The sequence below is a fragment of the Penicillium expansum genome, assembly GCF_000769745.1.
Source record: "Penicillium expansum strain MD-8 chromosome Unknown contig343, whole genome shotgun sequence".
NCBI lineage: Eukaryota > Fungi > Ascomycota > Eurotiomycetes > Eurotiales > Aspergillaceae > Penicillium > Penicillium expansum.
In genome coordinates, this window is record NW_015971320.1 from 92,763 (window position 1) to 105,347 (window position 12,585).

Sequence of the window (12,585 nt, forward strand, 5' to 3'; positions counted from 1 at the left end):
CGCTGTCTCTTATATAGGCGATACGATCGGGATGGAAAGAATGAAGAGTACCCAAGTTAGTAAGTTGAAGTGTTATCAGAAGCCATCTATTGCCGTCATAAATGTCTCTCCATCTATAACCGTGCCCAAAGATGGCGATCCCCATCGAAACCCGTCCCAGGATTTCCTACTCTATACCCACAGAAACTACGCAGTAAAAGTGAACTTAAAACACATGAGACGGCTGCAGATATATGACTATATTCACATTGGAAATACACAAGGTTCGTGATAAAATGTGCCAAGAAACAAAAGAAACAACACCCGGTAGTTTGGTGTTGGTGGGGTTGGCGCGATGGAGATATCGGCATAAGTCTGAGTGTGTTTAGCGGGGGTTCCTCACCAAGGCACAGTTCGACCAAGATAGTCGAGGTATTCGAGTCCGGGTCGTTCTTTCTTTTCCAAAAGTACATTCACCAAACTGGGAATGCTTTCCTCGATGGTAAGCCGAGCCTCGGGACCTCCCAACTCGGTTTTGACCCAACCCGGAGCCATCACCACCATTGGACGCGATGGGCCCTGACGAGCCGCAAAGCTTCGCATGAACATATTAAGCGCGGCTTTAGTGCCACGATATACCTCTCGCAGACCGGTTTCATTGTTGCTAATGCTTCCCTGTCCAGATGACATCACACCGATAAGACCCTTCGGAGCCACATGATGTGTGAGACTTTCAACGACACGCATGGGGCTGAGCGAATTCGTGACCATGACATGTATGAAATCCTCCGTTGATACATCGCCAATGTTTTGGGTTGGGTCGCGATTTGTTGTTCCGGCGTTCACGAAGAGGACGTCAAATGTCTTGCCCGAAACTGATAAGCGCTTGTCGAGCGCCTTGATTTGATCGGGTTGGCAAATGTCCAAGGTTTCAATGTCAACTCGGCCGGTGTACTTGTCTGCTAGGTCGTGGAGTAATGTTCGTGACTCTCCGCGGACTGTGCCGACAACGTTCCATCCCTTTTCTAGGAATTCTGCCGCCATGGCATGGCCGAGACCACGGGAAGCGCCAATGAGAAGGATAGTGGGGGGTGAAGCGGACATCTGTGCTAAATTATTTTAGGAGTTGATTAATATAATTGAGCGGATTGGGGGCCTTTTAAATCCAGGACAGTGGGCTCGGCATTTTCTGGTCCCCGGGTTATCTCCGGCTCGGATTCCCATTGTGGAAAGTCGGTGCTTGCGGTATCAGGAAACAATCTCTACTTAGCCGTATCGCGACTTATAACGTGGATTTCAGCGAGTCATGGTGCACTATGAAGACTGAAAATACAGGTGGATCTGCACGGGGCCCGCTAATAGGTGCCAACCTCACCAAGCTCTCACTAGCGGAGCCCGGGCATCTAAAGTCTGCACCAATTGGCCATTCGCTCTATGGGATCGAACCTATGGCTCACATCAACGACACATATAATCAAAAAGAATGGGACGATAATTTATGAAGAAGAGCGAATCTTAGCCATATAGTAAGTAGGAACGAAATGTTGAGGAACAAGTCTAGTTAGCCGCTTATGCGTCCTTGTGATATCTTTTTAGCTTGCCTTTTCAATGCTCTTTTGAAAGTCTTTTTATATGTATGTAAAGGTAGCAAAAAAAGCATACTTTATGCAAGAGACTTTTCTATATATAATCAGAAATTACCATGTCGTTTGTCTTCCAATTCGTAACCCAATACTGGCAGAGTGCATTGATTCATCTCGAGCCTGGGTATTTGGGGTTGGCTGTAACGACGTAAGGATCGGACGTTGGTGGACATGATGAGGCGATGGGATTACAAGTGAAAGGGGTAAGATAATATACATGTGATCGGATCAGAGCTATCATCCTTCAAGCTGTTCCTATAGTTCTAGATTATTTAATTGTAGTTTCTTTGCTTTAATTCCTATCTATACCTACTTAACCCGTATTTTATCTACTGTGACAAAACGTAGGCGTAGGAGTTTGTATAGACTCGAGATTAATAAGTGAAAAATCTCTTAAATTGAGCGTATATATTGAGAACTAATTGGCTCTTGTAGCTAGCTCCACCTGAGACCTACGGTATATTGTAGTTCTCGGTACACTGTGCGCTGGTTCTCAACATGTTTACTCATATAGCACCCGCATTCACAAGTTTCCAGAGTCGTGAAGTGTCTTAAATCGTGAATCCGTTGACATAAGTGCCTCGGGCGAGTCAAATTCCATCAAGACACCGTTATCCAAGAGAGCGATACGATCGTAATGATTAATGAATCTTAGCCGATGCACAACCGCCAAGACAGTATGAGTCGAAAACTCAGTGTTGATGATTTCCTGCATGAAATTCTCGGTCTCGTTGTCAACACTGCAAAAATCGATTGTAAGTAGCCATTTCAAAGATACGTTGAATGGAAATACACATACCTGCTCGTAGCCTCATCGAGAATTAGTACTTTTCCTTTTCGAACCATCGCACGAGCGAGGCAGAGGAGTTGCTTCTGGCCCTGAGACCATGTAGTGACTTTCATGGCCATGTCAAGCCCACCCTCTTTTTCAATCTTCCCCCATAGTCGCACCTTTTGTAGAGCGCTGATAATCTCATCATCCGATGCCCCCTCGAGGGGATCAACGTTGAAGCGGATCGTGCCAGCAACTAAGAAGGGGTCTTGTGTAATAACATTTAGTTTGGTTCTGGTTTCGGCTTTGGAGTAATCCGACAAGTCGAATCCATCGATACGAATATTGCCTTGTTCAAATTGAATCATACCAAGGAGCGCGAGGATCAAGGTTGTCTTTCCGCTACCAGATGGGCCGCAAATGGCAATCTTTTCTCCAGCTCGGATGGACATTGAGATACCTTTCAGAACGGGAGGAAGTGTTGCCCTGATAAATGTAAGCATCCAGTTTTCTTCTTGCGGGGTAATCTAACTCACGAGTGTCTTGCAACGACGCCTGAAAACTCAACGGCCCCAGCAGCTGGCCATTGTGTGGGTAAAGACGGTGTTCGATCAAGTGTGCTTTCCTCCAACTCGGTCGTGGCTGCATATACCTTCACACGGGACACAGCTCCAATTGATGTCTCCATATTCGTCCAATCTTTGATAAGCTGCATCAAAACACTGTTGAATGTCATAACCATCACTAGGGCGACACCGACGTCTCCGGGATTGAATTTATCCCGGAGGAACACGACTATAGCCACCAGGATAACAGCCAGTACAGCCACAAGCATATCCAGGAAGAAGCCTAGACATTGTTGAACGCAGTACATCAAGTACACTGGACGCTGAGAGAGGTTGAGCAGAGTGACACAGGTTTTATCGAAACTTTCTTGCCATTGATAGGCGCGGACCGTTGCAGCTCCATTGACCAACTCAAGGAAATGAGTATATAATGGTGCCTTGGCTTCGATATCTAGGAATCGCAATTGACGGGATGTGCGTAGATAAAACTTTTGCGTCATGTAGACAAGGGCCGCGGCGAAAGGAATGACGATAGCCAGATATTTGGCTACGACGGCTAAGATGATCAATTTGACGAGACATGTACATCCCCCTAGGTTTTTTGTCAGGTATTTTTACTAAAAGGTCACTCAGGCCGCACTCACAGGCGATAACGTTGAAGACTTCAATGGGTAGGCTCATATCAATGAGATCCATATCTTGACTGAATCTATTCCATCGAGAATGGTTAGTCTTCTAAAGCGCGATTTTGATTGCCAACTTGGTCAATGGGGATAAACAAGTATTTATTTTACCTATTCGTAATACTACCAATGTCGGCATTGTGGAAGAATTGGAATGGTGCTCTGTTGGAGCAAAATTAGTTGTCCCGTAGATATGAAGGTGTCAACTAATCGAACTCACCTGAATGTGCTGGTCAAAACATTTTCGTGGAGCTTGAGTGCTGAAGATGATATCACGTTGACAATCAAAAGCCTGCATATATGAGCATTAAATGTAACCAGCAAAAATTGGAATAGAGCGCTTACCAGGAAACGATGATCATGCATATGATACTGGCAACCCCAATAGCAATATATACCCCGAGATACATGGCAATGTGAGAATTACCACTCTTCGCGTTGGCTACTGTCCACAAGTCCAGCCACACAGCTATGGAGTCATTAGCATAAATTCGGCATTTGCGTAGAGAAAAAAGGAAGGACTTACTAGTGAATTCACGGCAAAATGCCCAGAGCAATGCGACGATCAGACATGAGATAAATGTAAGTCTTCCAGATGCAGAAGCATAGTAGGAGTAAACAGAAAAGTCTCCCTCTTGGCGATTCAAGTCATCGTATGAGTCTGGATTATCGACATCGTCTTCGGCAAGATCTTCATTCTTCATATGGGAAATAGAAGACGATATTGCTTCGTCATTGGAACTGATACCGCTGCTATTGACAGAAGAAGTTACTGATGCGGATTTCAGATCTTGAGTATAGGAATTGGGAGTTTTGAGGCTGTCCAAACTCCCTGTTTCCAGGACGCGGCCATCTTCGAGGACAATGACATTATCCGCGTATTGGAGAAGGAACACTGTTAACAGATATTGTTAGCAGCGAAATGAGCAATGATGGGAATATTGTATTATCTTACTGGAATGAGTGGCAAAAACCACTGTGGTTTGCAATTTACGGAGTAGCCCCGTGTTGCTGAAAAGATCACGAGCAATAGCTTCAGTGGTACTTGAGTCAATACCACTAAAAACATCGTCTAGCAGAACGAGTTTGCTTCGAGAGTAGAGTGCTCTCGCCAATGCCTAGAGTCAAAAATTAGAATCAAAATACCATTGTGTGCGTTAATGAAATTATTCTCACTTACAATTCGCTGTTTTTGTCCACCACTGAGTGTCATCCCGTTACCAGCAACGGGAGTTTGGTCTCCTCGGCGAAGTCGAGTAACATCCTTCTCGAGCCCACAACTCGAGATCACCGTTTGATACCAGACTTTGTCCATTGGTCTGTTCCCAATAATGTTCTCGCGGATTGTTCGACTCTGAATCCATGGAATCTGAGCACAGTAGGCGACAGATGGTAGGTTTGTGCTAGACAGCTCCCTAGCGGTAAGAGTTTCCCCGAGTATGCTCTCTATCAGAGTGGACTTTCCGCAACCAATAGGCCCGACAATCATAGTTATAAGACCATCCGGGACTGTCAGACGAACATCATGCAGAACAGGGGAGGCACCCTTTTCCCATCCAAAGTCTTGACCCTTGAACTCAATCTGTGAGCTATCAGGATGTAACTTCTCCATCTTAAAAGAACTGGGCGATCCGGTTTGAAGAGTTTCTCCGGCATCCGGGGCATCGGAGTTGCCCTTTGCATGTGGCGTACTGCAATACTCCTGTATTCTGTCGAAACATCCCACACATTGTATGACAGCCGGAATGGCCTGGATAAATGTTAAGACGGGGGTGGTGACCAAGGAAATTAGGGACATGGAGGTGAACGCCTTGGCAGCAAGGATTGATTGATCTTGTTTCTTCAGGGCAATGATCGTGTAGACGACAAATGTTGCGATGGGAGCCAAGTCAGTTGGGGAATTGGCTTTGGAGTAGAATTTAGTCAGTCCTCAATCCAACAAAATATGGCAGATATTGGATTGATCAACTTACATATAACAACCCTGACAATCAAAAGCTTGCGGAACACAGCTGATGTAGCGACCTCGGCCTGCCGAAGCCCCCGGATAATGGAAGAAATCTTTTCAGATAGACCGAGCATTTTGACCTCTTTGATCTTTTCCAAGGCGAGTGATGTCATACGTAATCGATCCTCCACCTTTTCTACCCAAGATCGCTGCGATGTGCTACTAGCGGCCGCGAGCTTCATAGTAGCGGCTATAAAAACTGCCAAATCATAAGTGATCCATACAATAATGCAAATAAGAAGGCGTGCATGCTTACCGACAACAATCACCGCTGGAACTAGACAAGCCACTCCAAGTTGCCTTTCCAGCAAGTATATTGCTACTGCTATATCGATCAAAGAAGCCCACATTTCATGGATTGATCGGAAGCCACTCGCAATCCGTTCAACGTCAGTTCCCATCAGGGTGATTGCAGTAGTTTCGCCCAGATCAACCGCTCGGGCTCGAACAGTCTGCCGATGGATGAGCGAAATCAGGCCCCCTCGAAGGCGAATCGTAAACCGGAAAGTGCGATATCCGTACAAAGCAGTGAAAACCTGAAGGACCATAGATTAGCCTATGCCACCAGTCACTTCAAAGACAAATGTCTACCCACGGCCATTCCACTATATGTGAGAGCGTACGCCCCAATCAGGGCCTTGCCAGAATCCATGGCAGCCTCTGAATTCCCAACCCATGACACAGTGGCGTTGATGAGAAACGGCTGACAGAAGGTAAATCCCGATAGAAATAGGCGTGGAATGACTGCAGATATGAATGGAGCATAGTAGGTACGGAAGCAAGCGATAAGCAGTGCATGTTTCTTAGACTTGTTTTCTGCAAATTATAACCGGCGAAACATTAGAAAAGCTCGGTACGTATGTCGTAAAAGCGCGCGTCACCTTCTTTTGACCAGACACTCTGTAGCTTATTCCCAACGGTCTCAGTGTCTAACCGTGGATCAAGATCAGGGAGATCGTCAACGGAAATGACTTTGGAATATCCCAGGCGAAATGTTCCGGCAAGCCAAGCGAAACTAGCTTGCTTCCAAAAACCACTAAATGGTTCTGGAGTGGCAGGCTTTTCTGTTTCCGGGGTGACGATGGACTCTTTCTCAGAGGACTCAAATACTAGAGAAATCAAAGTTAAAACGAAACCAATCGTAAAGACGACCGCCTTGCTTGTTTCATCTGGGATGAGCCACAGAGTCCTCACACGCGCGATACCGACAAGGGATCGAGCCGAAAGAAAGAGAGTGAGTAGAGTCGATGGTCTAATAGAACAGCAATGATGAATATACGATAGCACTATGGCGCAGGAAATAGCCACTACTTCCAGCACATCTGCTGCCAATGAGGCATCGGTTTGGATAACAGTAGATCCCAGCCGACGTAAAAGTAGAAAGGCAAGTTGGCAGGCAAAAATAATCACGAGAACTGCCTATAGATCGTGTTGGTCGTTATTTTGGAAGACAAATCCATCTAATTGGTTCAATAGATGATTGAATGACCTACTAGCTTACAGAGCAGTCGCGTAGACCGCTTGATACGACGGGGCTCGTTCCACAGCAGCCACAGTGAGGCAGGGAGACCCAATAAAAACAACGCAGTTGGGAGGCAAGCGAAAAATAGATCCTCGAAGTAGACCGTGAAATCAAAATTTCGACAAGCGACATTGACGCGGGGGCCAAATGCGCTATCAGCCACACTCAGACAAAGCGCCTGGGCCGTCGAGGCCATAGTATCAGCTAACGCGGGTAGAGGAAGGATGTTGCCCTTTACGAGCAGATACCGTCACAGATGGAAAGGAGACAAAAGCGACAGGGAGCGAAAGGAAGAAGGGGAGAGAGGCCGAGGGAGAGAGAGCAAGATCTCGAACAACCCTATTCCTGTCACGTGGATTCTTCATCCTAGTAAAGAACTAGACAGCCACAGAGGTCACTAATGTAACGCTCTAAAACTCGATGGCCAATTCCTATTCGAATACTAAGCTCTGCGGGGGCGGTCGTGGTGATGATAATCCGGAGTCCGACGCTGATCACGGCCAATCACCAAACACAACAGGACTTCGAATTAGCGCCTGAGGGATGTCCAATTATATGAACCGAATGAACTAAAGTGTAAGACATGTACTGACTCACCAAGTCAATCGGGGTTTAGCTAATTGGGCGCTAAAGATGACATTGCCCAGATTTGGATGAGAAACACCAAGGAGGTAGTCATCTATATTAGAGGAGTTAGTCCAATACATACCTCCTCGCAACTCAATTCATACTTTTGAACACCTTAAGTTTTTTAGAGTCATGTCAGTAGATGTAATACCAAACACACCCAATGAATAACCAGATCAAACCTATTAACATTGATATATGCAAATCTAAATAAAAAAAATTGCAATCTACTCGACCTCTACAACACCAGAACAAGGTATCCCACATGGCCGAATCTATTTCGCCGGCGCAGCCTTCCAAAACAACCACCCAATCGCAGCAACAAACTTCATACCAGCAGCCATCCACAGCGCAGACTGCATACCACCACTGCTACGACTCAGCCAGCCACCGACAATAGCGCCGATAAGCAGACACACAACGCCACCGATACGACGGTTGCGCTTGACATTCGTAGTCGGCTTGTCAATGAGCTTCGGATCCGACGCAATATCAAAGTAAACACTCGTCAAGACCACGGTCGGGATCTCATTGTAGCCCAGCGCACGACTGCATGTCATTCCACCAGCGGACTGGAAAGCCAGCAGGCCGATCGGGATCAACTCGAGGAAAAGCGAGCCGCCGGTTAGGGTGGCGTCAGCAGAGGTGTGGGGGATCAGATCGCCTTGGATTAACGCGACGGCGATGATGATAAGCAGGGTCTGCACGAGGAATGAGACGAAGAGAGTTCCGCGACGGAGAGCGCCGACTTTGCGCATCACGATCGAGAAGATCATCGAGCCGACGAAGAAGGACGTGATTGACATGAGGGACTTAAGCCAGCCCCATGGCTTGTTTTTGGGTTGATTGGAAGCGCCGAGGCCGAGGAAGATGGTGTTTCCTGTTTTGAGAGGGGTTGTTAGCTTTCTATATTGTGTTTCGCGGGAGAGAGGGGAGGGTTTGGTTATTTAGCCTCGCGCGCCCCTTTGCCGGAGAGTGACGGCTATGATTCATACCGGTTTGCATTCCAAGGAAACATGACCACGCATTGTAGGCGCTGCTATCGCACAAGCCGGTGAGGAAAGTGAGGAGCAGACAGACCAAGTCTGCATGTGTGGGTGTCAGATTCTCCTTCCATCGCTGAGCGATGCTGGACTCTTTGGCGGGGAGGTCTGGGGCTTCGAGATCGGGGGTGGCCGGGGCCTCTGTTTTCTCCATTTTGTATAGAATAGTCCGAAGGTGCGAATGTGTACTTTGTACAGGGTAATAAATAGGTCGAGTCACCGGGAAAAGCCTGAGTAGTACAGAATTTTCGCGTTCCTGCACGGCACGAGGGCGACTTCCGAGGGGAAAAGTTAATTTATCGTTGGGTCCGATTACGGTCCCTTTACCTGCTAGTACAAACCAAGTACGGAGTACGGAGTAGACTTGATATTCTTCAGGGCTATATAATATATAATAATGTAAATAATATAAAATCCCATAATCTTGCTAAACTCCTTTCGAATTCTGCTGCCTGGAAGCTCGGCACGCAATAGTGGAGAGTCCTGTAGTTTTCGGATAGGGCTGAATTAAGGTCAAGACAGCCAACCATATCCTCTCTATATTGCCCTTTTTGTACGAGGTACAACATTGAACTGGCGTACTTTGTATAGCTAGTTATCAGTGATTTTCACTGGTTATCACTGGTTATCACTGATTATCACTGATTATCACTGGTTACATCTGAGTGATATAAATAAGGGGTTGATATTACACTGCTGATTTGCACCTATTAACCTACCTTCTCCCCATTTCTCCATCAATTTCTCCGTCCACTTTTCCATCACTTTCTTTATCGATTTATTATAAATTCCAATAACAATTATTATTAATATGGCCTCCTTAGTTATCTCCTATCAAACTCAGATTCCGCAATATTGTTCCGGAGTCCCTATCCGGGTTTTTTACCCGAGAGTCCCTTACCCGAGTCCGTACCCGCTATCAGCATATACCCTCATTAAGTGTCAATTGCATATGCCCAGATGCAAGAATTGACTTGGTACATGAAGGCGATGGCAAGAATTGGTTCAAGTCCGACGCTACGGGAGGTGATGCAGAAGAGGGTTGCAAAATCCGTCGGATCGCCGACAAAAGGTAAGCCCTAACCAATCCTCATATTAACCTTGGAATATAAGGAGCGGACGACCGCAGTTTCCGCAAGGAGTTTCTACAAGGAGAATGCATGTCTTACCTGGAATATGCATAATCCTAGTCAGTATCCCGCATTTAATGCAGCTACTGTTTGAACTAAGAACCAGCGGCACCTTTCGCGCTCTTCAACCTTCTTTATCTCAGCTTCATTATCCCCATATTCCCGGATATCAAATGCAAAATTCCACCCGAAAATGACCGATAATAATGACCCGAACTCTCTCAACCCTGGGGTGAATATACAAGGTCAATCACAGGCGCCATGATCTGCAGCGGAATACCAAGGCGCTAGATGTCGCTCACCGTACGCCAAGACGAGTGCCCAAGTCAGCAATTATTGAGTGTACCCCAAGGAGTGCCACGACCTTGGCAAATGTGAGTATTTCGGGCTTACGGACCAATTTGTTGTTATCTTCTGTGAAGCCGAGGAGATCTGACATGTGTGTTCTCACCGGTCGTCTCAAGGTGTTCACCGTCATGTACCTACACCTTCCTCGATAGACAATTTCCTTTTGACCGAGTTAACCGGCTTTTTCTTGGTATCAGCATCTGCGCCTTGTGGCTTATTTACCTTTTGGCCTATACTAAGCAGTATAGAGGCGGCATTTCCGCCCAAAGCAGATAGCACCCCCGCTCCTCGCCAGGATTGATCTTCCTTCTCTCTCTCTCTCTCTCAACGAACAGCGCGCAATCAACCGGAAGAGGTCGCAAAGGTGACCATGATCGTGATGAAAAAAATAGTGGTCGTGGATGTCACAACAACAACAACAGTTCCAGTCCAGACAACAGCGACAAAACTTAGGACGAAAATACTAATTAAAAACGATGACAATAACAATAAAGGCAAGATGATGCTGAAGAACCGGCTTCGGCTTCGTACCGCACCTCCCGCAAAGACATTCACGAATACTTGCGCGAGACGCGCACCGGCAACCGAGCACAAACTCAACAAGGACCAACTACAGATATCCCAAGTGCCCGGAAGAAGTGCCCTACACCTGACCCTTGTCTGGCGAGAAAGAGGTGAAATTGGGAGATTATACTTTGTTGCGCTGCCGAAGAATTAAAAGGCCAAACTCTCTGCTTCCTCGGCGTACTTCATGCTTACCACACTTGCTGCTAATTTACTCGGTTTAACCTGAGCGGAACTCGATGTCGACTTAACTGTACCTTTTGAACATCTATTAGATCTAACAACAAGATTCAAGCCATTGTCCCGAGGAGAGATGTCGTTTTTACAATGCCTTCCCACATCACCACCGAGTTTGTCAAGCATCTACCTTCCTCGAATTTCTAGGCGGCATCAAGGATCCAACAAGGTGGACCAATCAGGTTCTTACTCGTCGCATGCTGTAAGCCTAATACTCTTGATCAGTCCTAAATATCGCAATCATCCCATTGGATGCAACACCCTTGGTCACCTGAGCGAATTTCTCAACACTGTAACACTGTATACTAGAACTTTCATCGTCCCAAATAGAATTGGACTTTCCCCTGTCATTCCTCATTCATTCAGCTCGGGTTTGTAACCAATTGCTTGACGTATTCCTAATTTGCAGGGATCAGACCTCAGATATTCTTAATCCGGTTAGGTCCAGAGTCATCATCTTAACTCCGTGAAAACAGCTCTTCTTCTCTGATATGAGATACAGGTATAAAATGAGATTCAATTCTCTCTTTGGATAAACATCGACTAGTACATTGCAATATCATTCATCTTTCCAAACCTCAACATTCCAATCATGGCCGCCGTCACTAAGCCCTTGATTTTGATAACTGGTGCAAACCAGGGCTTGGGATTCGCGACTGCACAACAGTTGGCTACCACTGGCCAATACAATCTCCTCATCGGCGCCCGCTCCCAAGAAAAAGCCGAAGAAGCAATCAAGCAACTGCAAGAGTCTAGCATCGATAGCTCTTTGACGCCTATCATTATCGATCTCGACCAAGACGAATCTATCACTGCCGCAGCCAAGTTTGTCCAAGACCGTTTCGGATCGCTCGATATCCTCATCAACAACGCCGGGATCAACAGATCGTCCAACCCAAACGCTACTCTGCGCGAAACTTACCGAGAGGTTTTTGAGACCAATGTATTTGGCGTGGCGGTGATGACTGCCACTTTCCTACCATTACTACGCGCCTCAAAGTATCATGACCGACGTATCGTCAACGTAACAAGCGGCCTAGGTCAGATTGGCATTACATACTCGCCTACTTCAGAATACAGTGCTAGGATATGGGAGCTGCCTGTCTACCGCAGTAGCAAGTCGGCGATCAACATGATTAGTGCGGTTGATGCTGTTAGACTCGAAAAGGAAAATATTCTCTCTGTTCTAGCTGCTCCGGGCTTCTGTCGCACCAACTTCGGGGGCGGCCAAGGTGTCAAATCAGCAGAGGATGGTGCTAGGCCTATTGTGAGGGCTGCTACTGAGGGGACCCCAAAGGAGCTCTTTGGGAAGCTTGTGGATGATGAGAACACGTTGGTTGAGTTTGGCTGGTAGAATAGGATCATGGGAATTGGGAGAGTGATTAGCAGTTGCATATGAGATCTGGACGTAAATTGCTGTCATTTAACGAAATGATCATTATCATTCATTGAAAACAACACCC

The 12,585-nt window shown here is 46.5% G+C and overlaps 4 protein-coding genes across 4 annotated transcripts; 1 reads left to right on the forward strand and 3 right to left on the reverse strand.

Moving 5' to 3' along the window:
* Positions 1-378: 378 nt before the first annotated feature.
* PEX2_097140 (Short-chain dehydrogenase/reductase SDR) lies at positions 379-1,083 on the reverse strand (the record flags this gene model as incomplete). Its single annotated transcript, XM_016746984.1, has 1 exon — positions 379-1,083. The coding sequence occupies one exon, from the start codon at positions 1,081-1,083 to the stop codon at positions 379-381; it is 705 nt and encodes a 234-aa protein (XP_016598283.1).
* A 1,062-nt stretch (positions 1,084-2,145) lies between these two features.
* Positions 2,146-7,369, reverse strand: PEX2_097150 (ABC transporter, integral membrane type 1; the record flags this gene model as incomplete). The annotated part of the gene is made up of 15 exons (XM_016746985.1): positions 2,146-2,362; positions 2,422-2,880; positions 2,931-3,552; positions 3,605-3,669; positions 3,755-3,805; positions 3,864-3,935; positions 3,989-4,112; positions 4,170-4,538; positions 4,599-4,761; positions 4,824-5,548; positions 5,617-5,841; positions 5,908-6,187; positions 6,247-6,467; positions 6,533-6,760; positions 7,153-7,369. The coding sequence occupies 15 exons, from the start codon at positions 7,367-7,369 to the stop codon at positions 2,146-2,148; spliced, it is 4,038 nt and encodes a 1,345-aa protein (XP_016598284.1).
* A 706-nt stretch (positions 7,370-8,075) lies between these two features.
* PEX2_097160 (YoaK family protein) lies at positions 8,076-8,997 on the reverse strand (the record flags this gene model as incomplete). Its single annotated transcript, XM_016746986.1, has 2 exons — positions 8,076-8,680; positions 8,796-8,997. The coding sequence occupies 2 exons, from the start codon at positions 8,995-8,997 to the stop codon at positions 8,076-8,078; spliced, it is 807 nt and encodes a 268-aa protein (XP_016598285.1).
* Positions 8,998-11,714: 2,717 nt separating this feature from the next.
* Positions 11,715-12,476, forward strand: PEX2_097170 (Short-chain dehydrogenase/reductase SDR; the record flags this gene model as incomplete). Its single annotated transcript, XM_016746987.1, has 1 exon — positions 11,715-12,476. The coding sequence occupies one exon, from the start codon at positions 11,715-11,717 to the stop codon at positions 12,474-12,476; it is 762 nt and encodes a 253-aa protein (XP_016598286.1).
* Between the last annotated feature and the right edge of the window lie 109 nt (positions 12,477-12,585).